General features: G+C 46.1%; 1 protein-coding gene across 8 annotated transcripts in view; it reads right to left on the bottom strand.

Annotated features, from left to right (window-relative positions):
* Positions 1-14,712, bottom strand: part of APBA1 (amyloid beta precursor protein binding family A member 1) — a 197,490-nt gene that overhangs the window by 18,572 nt on the left and 164,206 nt on the right. For 5 of the 8 annotated variants that reach the window (XM_049092160.1, XM_049092163.1, XM_049092168.1 and 2 more), the window contains exons 5-9: positions 12,739-12,884; positions 3,494-3,526; positions 2,395-2,481; positions 1,596-1,781; positions 340-534 (exon numbers count right to left, since the gene is read on the bottom strand). In XM_049092160.1, coding sequence (XP_048948117.1) covers positions 340-534; positions 1,596-1,781; positions 2,395-2,481; positions 3,494-3,526; positions 12,739-12,884 — 647 coding nt within the window. The remainder of the gene's footprint in view (positions 1-339; positions 535-1,595; positions 1,782-2,394; positions 2,482-3,493; positions 3,527-12,738; positions 12,885-14,712) is intronic. The other 3 variants (XM_049092181.1, XM_035702290.2, XM_049092195.1) reach the window with 3 other exon arrangements.

The raw sequence follows: 14,712 nt of genomic DNA, 5'->3' as shown, positions 1-14,712 counted from the left end.
AAGAGTCCCAGGCCCACTCTCTCTTGTCCTAACTCAGGCTCCCCGTTCCTCCTTTCTGCCGGGGACTCTGAGGTCAGGCATCCCCTCCTTACAAGCTGCAAGCCAAGTGCAGATGGCAAAGGGTCACAGAGGTGTCTGCGTGCCCGGGGAGCGGAGCTAACTCCACCTTTTTTCATCAGCTTGCAGGACACAGGAGTCTTAAGCTTCTACATTTAATTTTCAAAGCTTCTTGAGAAACTTCTGAAACTCATCCTCTCCCCGTCTGCGAGGCTGGCCTCAAGTTTTAAAGCAAGAGCAGGGGAATGGCTGGGAGAGGCTCTCTGCCTACAAGCTCTCCACCTTCTCAGTGATCTGGTCCCCAGGGGCCTGTGTTCCAGAGAACCGGACCAGGAAAGGATGGTGCAAAAAGTGGGAGCATCTCCACGTCCCCGTGGCTGCAGCCGTGACAGCTCGAATCCCTGGGGAAGAGCAGCTGGCCTCTGCCTCTTGACTTCCTGCAGGCAGGCAATTCACCGCAGCTAGGTGAACACTCCCCTGCAGAAAAACGGCCTCTTGTAAGGAGCCAAGGCACCCACGGGCAATTCTCTTTAAGTAGCGAGGGGCTCTCTGCTCATTATGGGAAACAGAGCTCAGGGTACTGTGGCAGGATAGAAATCAGCATGATCAACGGCACAGACATGGCCCTCTTGTGAGGGAGGGCTCTGTGGCTCCAGACCTTCGTGGGGCTGTGGCCCTGGCCCTTGAGGGAGCTTCCAAGGCCTGCCCTGCTTTAGGGGAAGTTGGCCGCTGATACAGCTTGAAGACTGGAGACCTCTCTGGCCGTTCCAGGGATGAATGGGAAAGAAGCCAAATAGAAGAACGGGCCCTGTCTCTGTTATAAATGAGTTTTCTCTGTTGACCACGTCACCTGGAAAGACGGGGGTCAGGAATCACAGGTTTTGTGACAAGAGCAGCAGCTGGTCTTCATAAGGACAGGAAGTAGGCAGGTGGTGCTCCTGCCACTGGGAGGTAGGAGCAGGAATCCTAACTTTCCTGTGGTCTAGAGGGCAATCCTACATAACCAAGAATTGTCCTCCCCAAATGCCCTCATGCCCAGGTGAGATGAGCTTGGGGCCCCCATGGGTCTGGCCATCTGACCACATTCTGTCTACACTTCTCTCCTTCTAAGCTATCCTCAAACTATACCAGCAGGCTCCTGCCTCAGTGCCTTTGCACTTGCTCTTTCCTCTCTCTCAGTTGATACAGGTCTCTCTTCAAGTATCATCTCCTCAGAGAAGACTGTTGATTACCCCATCTGAAATAGCTCCTATCCCAGTTTTATTTTTCCTTATAGAACTCCTCACTATCCCATTTTATATTAAGTATATTTACCTATTTTATTTTCTGTCTCCCTTTAAGCTTCGTGATGAATACCTCATCTATCTATTCAGCCTTGTATCCCCAAAACAGTGCTTGACACATAGCGGGTGCTCAATAAATACTTGTTTCATGTATGACTGATGAGACTGATTCAGGTTCTGAGAAAAAGAAAGAATCTGGCCCACCCGGGGGTCAGCCAAGGCCACCCAGAGGGAGATGAGAGGAGGCACCCTTACATCCTCAGACTCAAAGACGTGGCAAATCATCTTATACTGCCTTTTTCCATCCTGGGATGGGTGGGAGGCTTCCACGTTCTCCTGGGAGTTGGAGCGCGGCATTCGCCTGCGTGCCATCAGGACGACGATGTTCCCGATGTCTGCTATATAGGAGATGGTCCTCAGAGGGTGGTCCATCATCGTCTCCTGGAGGGCACAAGGGAGAGGATGCTAAGTCCAGCACAGCAGCTAATGGCCCACAAGAGAGCCTGCCACCCTACAGCCCGGTCAAGTGCAGTCCACATGCGGGGGGCTCTGGGGTTCCCCGCAAAGACTCAGGCCTGGGGGCAGCTCCCTCGACTGATGATAAATCAGAGCAGAAAGTGGTCTGTGGTACATGGGGGGAAAAATTCAGTCATTTTTACAGCCGGGAGAATCTCTGGTGGAGAAGTTAAAAAAAAAAAAAAAGATAAAAGGATGCCTGTGCGATGGCTGCATTTTGAGTGTGTGGATGCGTGATTTTAAACAAAATTTCTTAAAAGGCTAATCTGTTCCAGTTAACGAACCTTCTCATAAAAGCTTACAAGATTATTAGCAAACGAGATCCACGGTGTATTTGTTCTTTGATCTTTAAGGGAACAGTCCCAAGAGCAGCACCACCCCCTCTCCGGCAGCAAGTACTGCAGACATGACCTTCCAGCGTGTTCGGGAGCCAGCAGCTGAGTGAGGACAGCTGCTCTCGGGACGAGGGCACAGACGCTGGGCTGCCATGCTGGGCTGGGCACGCCACCCCCGGGGAAGGTGGCAGGCCGGCTAATACCTGTGTGTCGGCATTCAATACTTTGATTCTCTGGGTAGAAATGAAGAGATCCACCTCGGTCATTGGCTGAGATTCACCTTCAGGAGCCTGAGAAGAAAAATGCACCAAGGGGAAGCTTAACACCCTGCCCCGACTCAAGTGCACGGGAGCAAGGTTAGCTCACACACAGAAGCACGGAGACACAGTCACCAGAACAGCCATGCTGACTCCAGATTAGGACTGCCACAGCTGAGGGGACTCACAGACGAGAGTTAGCATCGCCAGGTTATAGGGAGAGGTGGAGTCCCCTCTGCTTCTCCACCTATAGAAGCAGTGGCTCACTACAGATTTGGCTCTACGAACGATGATCGTGAATGGCCCTTTCTGCAAGGCTTTCAGAGCCCAGCAGGTTGAGGAACAAGGGCAAATGATCCATACCGCAAGGCCTTGGAAAAGTTACTTAGAATCTGCTCCGGAGCAAGTGATGCGGGGGAGGGGCGGACATGACAATGTTTATAGCAGGTGCAAACAAAGTCATCTGGATGCAGTTCTGGTAAGAGGGTCTTCATGTTCACACACCACCACGGCAACACAGAAGCAGTCCTCACTCCTAAAGCCACCCCAATACGAAGGAACCCGGAATGCCTCAATGCCCCCTGGATAGCCCATAAGCACCTAGAAGCTCCATAACCAAAAAAGCCCATCCGTCTGGTTCGTTTGGGGTTTAACTCCGCACAGGGTGGTTATTAGCGAGTTTTCTTTTTTGCATCCAGCAATCTGACAAAATCCACAAGTCAAACATGACTATAATTGAAAAGACCCAAGTCCTTGCCGCATTAATGCTCCTGAAAGGTGGGATTCTCACTACTGTGGGAATCATTTAGCATCTCCAATCTGCTCCCTGTTGTTTCTCTGATGTGAAATGACTCATGAGCAACAGAAAAACAGCCACTTTAGGCAACTCAGTTTTGAGAAACGTTGGCTAATGGGGCGGTTCAAAAAGAAATCTGAACGAAAACTTGCTGGATGCAGAAAACAAAAACACAAAATAATAAAAAGGCAAAACATAAACGAAAAGAACAGGCATAACACCAAGCTGATGAAGTTGTTTGTACTGCACCTTCTTTCTGCTTTTGGCTAATTTCTGGGCCATCTGCTTAGCATGGAACAAACAGAGACAGGAGAACAGTTAGAAAAGAATTTGCAGAGACTCGAAGTCGAAAAGGGAATTGACAAACTAGTATCAATAGTGGCATAAAGCATTTCTGCGTGAGGAAGACTGGCTTTAAAAAATCCTACTCTATAGACAATTTCCTCACTCAAAATTTAGTAGGTGGCAAGGGGACGTAGGAAGAAGGAAATGTAGTGAGGTGCTTCGTATATTCAACTGCAATCGATGCTTTCAAAGAACCAACTTGGATCTGTTGATTTTCTTTACTGTATGCCTGTTTGCTATTTCGTTGATTTCATTATACATCTTAATTTCCTTCTACTTTCTTTGGGTTGAATTTGCTGATTTTCCCCCCCTAGCTTCCGGAGATGAAAATTTAAATTGCAAATATTTAAACTTTTTAAAATAAATAAACTGATGTATTTATTTAAAGCCGTGAATCTCCCTCTAAGCACTGTTAGCTGTATCTGACAAATTTTGATATGCTGAGATTTAATTATCACTTCAAAACATTTTCTAATTTCCAGTGATTTCTCCTTCAAACTTTGGATTATTTAGGATTGTGCTATTAATTTCAATACATTGGGGGATTTTCTAGTAATCTTTTTTTTCCTGATTTCTGAATTAATTGCACTGTGGTCAGAGAAGATACCCTGATTCCAGACCTTTGAATTGTGCTGAGCCTTAGCCCTATGGGATAGAACATGACCAACTGTGGTGAATGTCTGGTGGGCTTCAAAAGATGCATTCTTCAGTTGTTGTGAATAGTATTTTATCAGCTGTTAACAAGGTCAATTAGGTTGGTTAAGGGCACTGGTCAAATCTATGTACTTACTGATTTTTTCTTGCCTGCTTGCTCTAAAATTTACTAAGAGGGCTGTGTTAAAATCTCCTACTGTTACTGCGGATTTTGGTTCTGTCAATCTTTTATTTATTTATTTTATATCTATGTTATAAGGTACATATGTATTTAAGGTACTTATGTCTTCCTGTTGATCTTTTAATTTTTCTTCATCTTTAGTAATAATTCTTGCCTTAAATATTAATATGGCCTAGTCCTAACCTGAAATAGATGTAATATTCCTTTTGCTCATAAGTAGAAGCTAGCAGTGTTGATTAAAACAAGAGAGAGAGAGAGACTGAAGCCGGATTGTCTAAAACTGAATCCTCACTCTGCTATCTACTAGTTGTGTGACTTGGAGCCAGCCACTTACTGTCTCTGTGCCTCAATTTCCTCATCTGTAAAATGAGGATAAACACCGTATCTACCTCATAGGGCTATTCTGAGGATAAAATAAATACATGCAAAACTCTTACAACAGTGCCTGGTGCATTATAAATAAGCACTATATTTGTGTTTGTTGTTATATGACTATAATTCACCTATGTCAGAATACAATTCTTGGCTTTTGGTAAGGCCTTCTAGGCACACACAGATCTTGTACAAATAACAGTAAATCAATGGCCAAACCATGAACCCTGTTGTGGTGATGGGGGTGGATGGAAGATCATCTGCTCTCTCACACTACTTGGTACTCACCTGTGGAAAAGCCCTTTTGCTCCCAGCAGCACACCTCTATTTCATTAATGAGTCAAATGTGTTGTCTGTCCTAACTCATTGTGGAGAAACTGGATGAGTCAGAGATCCAAACACCAAGTACCTAATCTCTGGGAAACTAGGGCAGCCTTGCTCCCGCAGAGCCACCCCACAGCTCTTCCTGGTGGTCATGAACTCATGGTGAACAGTCTGCCCTGGAAAAAGTCAGATGGCAGGAAGTGTACAGAGTGTCCTAACTGCTGCATGTGATGGTGGAAATGTGTCTGCGTCCAAAGAGTGACCTGGTGCCAACGCTATGCCACACCACATAGATTCCTGTGTGGGATTCAAGAGTCCTGCTGGGGGCTGTTCTCATCTGCACCAGCTATAATTCTCATGATGAATGACTGCTGCGAGATCCTAGTGTGTGTGTGTGTGTGTGTGTGTGTGTGTGTGTGTGTGTTTTCTACCACTGCCCCTGAAATTATCTTCCAGGAATATAAGAATTTCTATTATTTTTGATACCAAAACCTAATAGCTATTAGTCAAAATTCTTCACTCTAAGGAACAGTGATCTGAAAGGGTCCTGTCAAAGGAAAATAAGTCCACTACAATGGAATAACTAAATTTTTTTTTTCTGGAATGGGTGATGAGGAAAGAGAATCCAAAGGGCAATCTGCATTTCATAATGGGCATTCTAAAGTAATTTTTATGAAGTGAAAAGTATTTTACCCACTTCAAGTAATACCATCTTTTCAACCACACAGGATATTCAGGGTGCCCTGAAATAAATTATAATTTAAAATTTACACATGACATCGGGAAGGGGTGGGATCTAGAATGAGAAATTGCAGTAGCAGAGGAGCCAAAGAGAACCATACGGCTAGCATGTGTCATAAAGCAGGGAATGACATTATCCGTTTAAGTCCTCTCGTTTCATGGGATCGATTACGGCTTGTCTCCCCAGCAGGCTGTGGTGTAAAGGACACAGACTGTGGCACTTGTCCACCCACTCACTCCACAATATGTCCTGAACATTCCCTGTTAAGACTCTCTAGGTTACTCATGCTGGGGAAACTCCCGATGGCTCTAGCTTTTCCTTTCCCCGGTTGACATTAGCTGAGCGCTTGCTATATGCCAGTATCCTTCCAAGCAGTTCATGTGTATAGCACTGTGAAAGCTTACAGTAACCCTGTGAGGTAGGCACTACAGTATTCTCGTTTTGCAGAAGTGGAAACTGAGGCACAGAGAGACAAATCAACTTGCTCAAGCTACTGAAGAGAAAGAATAGAGATTCAAACCCTGGATATCTCACTCCAAACCACTGGTTGCGCAATGTAGGCAAGTTTCTCATCTATAAGGTTCTCAGTTTGTCTGTAAATAGAATTAATAATACCTACCTCACAGGATTCCCCAGCCCCTCCACTCTGAGGAGTCAATGAGATCATGTATGTGCAGGACCTGCTGTAAGTGTTAATAACCTCTTTATTAATCACAGACTTCTCCGAGTCAGATGGGAAATCATGTGGCTTACACAAAGCTTCAATGACAGAGATTTTAATTCTAGAATTAAGTCCTGATTTTTTGACATTTCAAGAAAGCCTTTCCATGAAAGAAAACTCTGATTTTTTGAGACAAGCTAGTAAAGACAAATATGAGAATGTTTGATAATGGATGCTCCTTACAAAAATGCATAGACCAAAAAACATCCAACACCATTTGTGAGCTAATCACACGAGCTTCACAAATGTAGAAAGAATGAAGACACATATGCCACACTCTGCGTGGACATGAAGCTGGTTCTGTGGCTCAGGTAGGGCTCAGTAGGTGAGCCCATCTTCGGGCCAAAGAGCAGAAAATGCAGTGGGCATGAGGGTGGAATGAAGCATGGAGGTGCGGTGGAGAGAAAGGAAGACAAGGGATTTAGCTGCCCTGGCTTCAGGTTTGGTACTCCAGGTAGGGTGAAGGCATGGTTCCTCCACTGTAGGAGGAGTGGGGCATCTCTACCTACAGTGTGTAGGTACTGATACCACGTAGGGCAGAAGTTCCTCCCAAAACGTGTTCCAGAGAATCTTAGCAGCAAGACTTTAACAGGCATCACACAGTGACCATGTATTCCGTGTTCAAATAATGATGGGAGTTTCTGGTCAAAGTGAATTGGATCTCTTTAGTACAGGACTCTCAAAACCTTTAATAGGAAAACCTATATGCCAAATATCCAAAAAAGAGATATATTTTGCAGTGTTTCTTGAGTTAATATGCCAATACAATGTCATCAGCAGGAAGCACTAGCTTGACCAGGATGCCCCAGGGTGCGGTGGGAGAAAAGATATCATATCCCATAAGGCTTGCATGGTCTACCCTTCCCTAAATTATAGTGCATACCAGAACTTCTTGGAGGGCTTATGAAAACAGATTCCTGGGCCCTCACCCCACCATGAGTTTCTGACTGGGGTGGGCCTGAGAATCTGCATTTCTAGCAAGTTCCCAGGTGGTGCTGATGCCGCCAGTGAAAGGGTCTCATTCTGAGAACCATCTCTTTGATGCATTCCTTAGTTGGATGAGGGGCTTTCTAAAAGGGATGGGGGGCTTATTTCTTCTCAGAAATGATGGATAACAAAGGCAGAAAGGGTACATTAGGGAGGGTCCAAAAATGGAAAAAAAAAACTTAAGAAAAATGGCAGATGTCTCCTAATTCTGCTATTGCATTTAGATCCACCTTGTTATATTTTGGTAGATGGAGAAAACTTTAAATTTCTGATTCCTCAACCTGCCTTTTGCTATTGTTAAACTCTCTTCTTGGTTTCCTTTTAGACTGCATGCTTCTCAAGGTCAAGGACTGGGTCTTGGGTAGCATTTATCTCCTGAGATGCCTATCACAAGGGTCTGCAGAGGAACACTTTGCTTTCTGAGCTAAATTCTTTTATTTTCCTCTCATGTTATGTACAAAATTTCTGGTCAAACCACAACTCCAAATTCTCTCTCCATTTGCAAATAAGTCTACAAATCCTTTAAGTTAAGAAAATATGAATTCTTCAGACTCCAAGTGTAAGTCCAATAAGCACCATAACCGACCAACGGAAGAAAAATCAGATATGATTTTGAAACCCAAGCTTCAGGTGCTTGCTGGGAGATAGAGCTGCACAAACAGCCCCGGCCACGCGGGACCCCCGGTGAGAGGGGCCGCTCACCTGCATCCGTCCCCTAGGTCAACTGAACAGTGTCGGCAGAGGAGAGAACAAGGGGTAAGACAGGGATCCCCATGGGGGAGAGAGGAAGCAGGAGGAATTCAAACAGGGGGAGGACACCCTTCTTTCCATCTTTGTTCAGATGAGAGCACCAGGGCGGAAATTACTAATCAGTCTGGGCTGAGGATACTGCTAAACGGATTTCCAAGTAAATCCATAAAGCTTTTTCTGCTTTCCTTCCTTCCTGGACAGACACTGTGAAATCTGTAGCTTCCTTCCTCTCTGCGTCTTTATAGAGGTGGCCTAGAATAACTCATTCCTGAAAGGCCAGCCTCTCTTAGGAGAAAGCCTGGCATCACCTCCCTCAGAGAGAGGTTGTCTTCCAGGTAAGTGCAAGCACCACATGCTCCCAGGAGACCATCCCGACTGATGGGGGGTGGTGGTGTGTGTAAATGCCCCAGGCCCCCTGGGGCCCTCTTCAGGAGGTGAAATGTCAGTGCACATCCGGACACAGTAACACTTTAGGGGGTGCGGAAATACACGGTGGATCTGGACACAGTCTCCACCTAGAATTTGAGTATGCGCCAGGCTGGGTGTAAAGTCAAGCAAGCTGACGGGCATTTAAATGGATGTAAAAGGAACAGGAGGCAGGAAATACTTAATGACAGGCAGCAGTTCCTTCAGATGCACAGAAGCACATTGCAAAATGATACTTATAAATGAAACGCAACCGTTTAACTTTACCACTCCATAATGAATTCCTCGCACTACCATAATTTGCTGTAAAAATAAATATATGTTTTCCAGATGCCTACTCTGCTCTAGGCAGGTCTAAAATGGATTTATAATCAGACAGCCTCATCTTGCTGGTTCTGATCAACAAAAGCATCTAATGTTTTGTTGTTGTTGTTGTTCAGATCAACTGTGGAACTTCCAGAGACCAATCCTTTGATGCTTCAAAGTGAACCTTCTGGTTTCTTATCAGGGAAGCTGGACTTGAAGATGAGAAAACTGTGCTCTCAGACCTCACCGTGGAACTCGGAAGCTGTCATTCCCAGCATGCTTGGTCCTGGGTGCCCAGCATGCTTGACACTGGGTGCCACAGCCTACTCTGTGCTGCTTCACGTTCCGGGGATGCACCTGCTCCCTCCTTCGAGGTCACGTGGTGCCATAAACATGCCCAAGGGCAGTGGGAAGACAAACTATCTATGTGCAAGTAAAGGGCTACCACTCAGGAGGTCCATAAGCAAAGTGCCTCGAATGAAATCCAAACCTGAACGTGTTTGAAACTCTGACGAACGGAAGCAGAGAGAACTCCTCTTCCAGCCATGCAGTGTTCTGTCTTGGGGATCTTCAGTGCTCCTGTGGGGGCGGACTACTGCTTTGTTCTGGGGGATTCACCTCAATGGACTCTGGCAGTGCCTCTTGACAGGGGCAGAGGGAAGCTCTAGCATTCTGTGGGAGTTAAATCTTCATCCTGTGCCTCATCCTGGACATTACAGGGTGCCAAGCATCCCTGGCCCTGGTTCACTAATGCCATTAAAAATACCCCCAGATACCATGGCACCCCAAAGTGCCCCCGCTTGTTCCTAAAGCCCCTTCCTGAGGGGGTTCCTGTCTATCAGAAAACCACTGAGTGAGGCATGCCAGGTCCTTGCACTCCTGCTGACCCCGGGGAAGTGAGCAGCACCATGAGCCTGCGTCCAGAGGTGAAGCTGCTTTGTGGTGTTGCTGTCTTGGCATCCAAGTGGCCTGCAGCTGACGCTGGCCCCTCATGAGAGTGCAAGCCCTGGACAACAGCCTGCAGAGTCACAGGCAAATTTAAGGTCTCGATATAAATTCCCAACAGCCCGTGCAACAAATAATCTTTGTCCAGTGCCTTCCCCTTGGGTGCCCCCCTTAGATAAGACCCCCATGAAGCTTACCAAAACTTGCTCTTTTTGGTATGAATCGGCCATTTCAAACCCAGGAACCCCAAAGTATTCCACTCTCAGACCCAAATAAAGGCATCGCCCCATGTCCTGCTGCCTGCATTTGCTTGGCCTTGACCCCCACCCTATGGCCCCCGCCCCCAAGGCGTGCTGGCTCCTTCCTTGAGAACCTGTGAGTAATAAACTTCCCTCTTTCAATTTCTCTCGTGCTCTTTTGCTCAACCATCTGGCACCCCAGGGCTCTGTTGAACAAATATTAACTTAACAAAATCATAACATGCTATGTTTGGTAACTGTGGGACAGAAGGAGTCAAATTTATGTCCCTAAAGACTTTGTTTTCAAAAGTTATTTGCCTGAAAAGCACCTTCTTCTCACCTACAGATCTGCGTGTTGTTTTGAACGCAGCACCTAGGACACCCTAAATTCAGGAAGATGCTGGGGAGATCCAGAGGTTTTCATGCCACCTCTTTACAATAAGGGGAGATAGTCAGAAGGAATTAGGTCAACATTGGATGGGCAGCTTGACGAGAACCTGATATTCCATCAGTAACCTTAGAGAGTCTGAAAGACCCAGAAGGTACTCAGGTCAGTTTGATACACTGCCATGGAATCATCCTGCTGGGTGCCACGGGTCTCTGTGGGTAGGGGTGGGACTTCCTGCGAGAGAAGTGCATCTTCCCACTGGCGATCTAATGGACATAGGCTAATTCTGGGAGAAGACATGACCACCACAGCAGTGGGCCTTGTGGCAGCAGGGCCTGTGAGGCACAGAGGGGGTTCGTGTGACCTGAATGAAGTGGTAGAGTGGATCCTAGATACACAGAAGACACGGGCAGGCCCCTGTCAGCAATCATGCCATTGGTCTGGCCTGTCACTGTCGTGATAGTAGCCACCCTAGATGCAGTGGTGAACTGCTCTCTAGTTTATACCTCCTAAGTCCTGATATGCCAGCAAGAGTCACCGCATCAAATACTGCAGTGTGGGCTTGCTGTGCTACGACGGCTAAGGGAAGAACAAGTTCTGAGCTCAGGAGAGAAGTGCCTCTTCCAAGCTGGGAGAGGGGGTAAGAGCAGCCAGCAACTGGTGACCCTCAAAGCCATGGATGGAAGTTTGATGCAGAAGCAATGGCCGGAGACCCGGGGACCTGCGCCAGCACTGGACAGCATGGACTTGGTCATTACGGTTAGGCCATCTTGCTTAAATCTCCAGTGGGTGAATAACATAGGGGAGTCAGCTGGGGCAGGAGGCCAGAAACTCCACCTCTGTGCATCCTCACTCCCTGTTCCCATCAGCCCTGGGGTGCCCCACACTACTGGGCACCTTCCACCTCACACCTGTTCTTCCTGCCCAGTTGCACCCTGCACATTCACTGGCTTGATCCGTCTCTCCCTGGTGCTGTGCAGCTCGAGGGTAAGGATCTCACCTTATAACTGGCTATTTTCTTTTCATCCCAAGACCCTGAACAGCCTTGCACGTGTATGTGCTCCAGAAATACTTTTTCCCAGATTAAGGACCCTAAGTGACCATCTTGAACTTGTGCCTCTTCCTCCTTCCACACTGCCATACAACACCAGGGAGTACCTGGGGAATAAGTGCACGTAAGACGATATGGAAAAGGAATGGGTCCTTGAGAAGGAATGCGATTATGACCAGCTGAAGCTGGATATATCCACATCTGGTGAGTCTTGACCTGTTCCACCTGTTGCTTGAAATACCTGGTTCTGGGTTTCAGTGGTGCTGCTACGCCTGGGGCTCGGGTGGACTGGCCTTGTGGCCCTAGTAGGGCTACCCAGTGCTTCTGGGTGCTGGTGGCACTTGAATGGCAGGTGATGTGTCCCTGTAGCCCTGTGTCTGTCCCTGATTCCAGGTGGTACTGGCATCGTGGTGGATATTCTAGAGCTCTGCATTTCACTAGGGTCAAACCATTTCTGGCTGGCTCAAACTAATTGTGAATGGTTTACACCAGGCAAAAGTAGTTCTTCTCGGATCAAACAGGCTTGTTCCTTTTAAATCTTGATAAAACAGATTCCAAACAGTTACAACCGGCTCAGACCAGTTTAAGGTGCATTAGCCTTATACTGACTCATTCTGGTTAGATTTGATCCAATAGTTCCTTGTGCCTGGAACAAACCAGTTTGATCTAGCTTGTGCAGGATCAACTAGTTCAAAAGTACGAGACTGAGATGGCATCATGCGGTACCTAGAATGTTCACGTCACTCATCACCATATCCGTGGAAATACAGGGGTAAAGCTCTCCCACTAGAGATGTGATGCTCAGAATGACATCCTTCCTCATCATATCAGCTTTCCAAAGTTTATGTTCACATGTGCTATTTCTTAAGACTGGCTATTAAGAATACCCCAAATATGCAGTTTGATACATAAGGACTCTGCACACTTTTTTTCTGTTTGGAACTGTTGACAGGTGCATCATGCCAGTCCCACACTCCCCTAAACTTGGCACTAGATGCATGAGGTGTGGGGAGACCACTGTGAATGGCTCAGGCCCCGGCATCCATCCCTTGCACCCCCTCACCTTGATCCTGCTCACGGCTTCCTGGGCCTGCATCATGCGCACGTTTTTGGAGGGAGTTTTGTCTGACAGCAGCTGGGTGGAGCCAAGGTAATTGGCAGCAAAAATGATCCCATCGATCAAGTCCTCGGGGTCACAGGGTCCGGGAACTGTAACACACAGAGCCACAGCGGTGAGTGAAGCCACCCTGGGGTGTGTGCCTAACACGGCCCTGACGCGCTGCGCCCTCCCCGCTGTTCGGCACCAGCATAGGTGGCCCGGTGCCCGAGACCCTGCCAGGCTCAGGCTTCTCTCCTTCTGTGTCTGCCTCACTCACCCCTTGCTTTCAAAGGGAAGAAACATTTTCTTCTTAATTCACTTCACCCAGGCCACTGACTGTGAGAAATGATATGTTTATTTAAATATGAAACATAAAATGAGTGACAAAGGATGTTGTTTCTCCTGTTAGACTGTGAGCTCTTTGGGGCAAAGTCCACGTCATGTTCGTCTCGGGCGCTCGTGTCTAATCAGTGTCTGTTGCCTGGTGGGTATCAAATTAATGTGTGGCCAGACAAATGGCTAGGTGACCAGGGAGGCTGCTTTATCAGGAATCCTCATTGTATAACATTTCTTTCACCTGCCACCATCCACATTTTATCCGTAATTCGGGAAAACAAACTATAATTCAGAAAAATGGGTATTTGCTTCAGAATGTCCAGATTCCCGTAACGACCTTTGACCCCAATTCTGTGCATCAGATGACATTACACCAAAGCCGGAGTCTCTGGCTGCCAACCTCGCTGACTTACAGGCTCTTGTGTCCCCGGCTGGCATCCACATACAGATCAATTCCAAGGAAAGTCTGAATTTTCTGTTCTCACTGACCGGCCTTTGAAATCAAACCTTAGCTTTAAAATATTTAAGGTGGGGGCAGTGGATTCTAACCATAATCATCTGTAAACCCTACCTGAAATTAAAACATGTCTGGGATTAATATATAACTTCATAACAAAGGCACTAAGAAAGGCTTCTCATTCTGCAATGAAAACATATGTATTTTCTTTGGCTCAAATGCCGTATTTTGGGAGATTAAAATATACGTTTTAACCTACTGTTCAAACCTCAGGCTCTTAAATTAGATAGCTGGAAATGGAAACAATTTGCTTTTTCCTTTTGGAAAGCTAATCTAGAATGATTTTTATTTTTATCCACCAACATCGGGCTCATCTTAAGCTTAACCAGCTGCTTCCCGTGATAAGCTTCTTATCAGGGTACCATCTTAAAATAATCTGATCATTTCTCTAAAGCCAAGGGGGTGGTCGAAACAAAGAAATTAACAGTGTTTTAGGAAAGTTCTTCACAAAGCATCTGTGTAGTAAATAAATAAGGAAACTTCTTATTTGCCTTATTCTAGATCTTTCTGAGAAGGGCTTCTGGACAATGAGGGGTACACAGCCAATCTGCCTCCACTATGGGTCAGTAATTCACCTTCTCAACAGTCACACGCTTCCTGCCTGGAACTTTCCTAGATGTGAGAAGGATTCAGGGTATTTCCAATATACAGTTTTAGTTGTAGGGCAAGGAAGCGCTACTCCAACTAACATGGACAAGTTTGTACCCGCATTATACTTTGTAAAAAATAAAGATTATCAGTTTCCTATCATAAACGCCTGTGATGGGTTTACAGTGTTACTTAAACATAATTGCTTTTGCCCAACCAGGCACTGAGGAAAAAGATCTCATCTGGGTAGTAACTTTTAAAAACCTTCCATTTTTTTTTTGTAAAAATAATGAATATTAAAAGAAAAATAAGAATGAACTATATACTTCTCTACAGGACTTCCAATATCATATATTCATTTCTGAGCTAGCTCTATTCCTTGAAAAGGGTCTCTCTTCAACCATAATAAGTGTGGATATGCAGATAGGTTTAAAATAAATCCAAATAATATTTAAAGGACTATATAAATGTCAACCAGGGATCCCTGGGTGGCGCAG

The sequence above is a fragment of the Canis lupus genome, chromosome 1, assembly GCF_003254725.2.
Source record: "Canis lupus dingo isolate Sandy chromosome 1, ASM325472v2, whole genome shotgun sequence".
Taxonomy (NCBI): Eukaryota; Metazoa; Chordata; class Mammalia; order Carnivora; family Canidae; genus Canis; species Canis lupus.
This window is presented reverse-complemented; position numbering and strand designations above follow the sequence as displayed.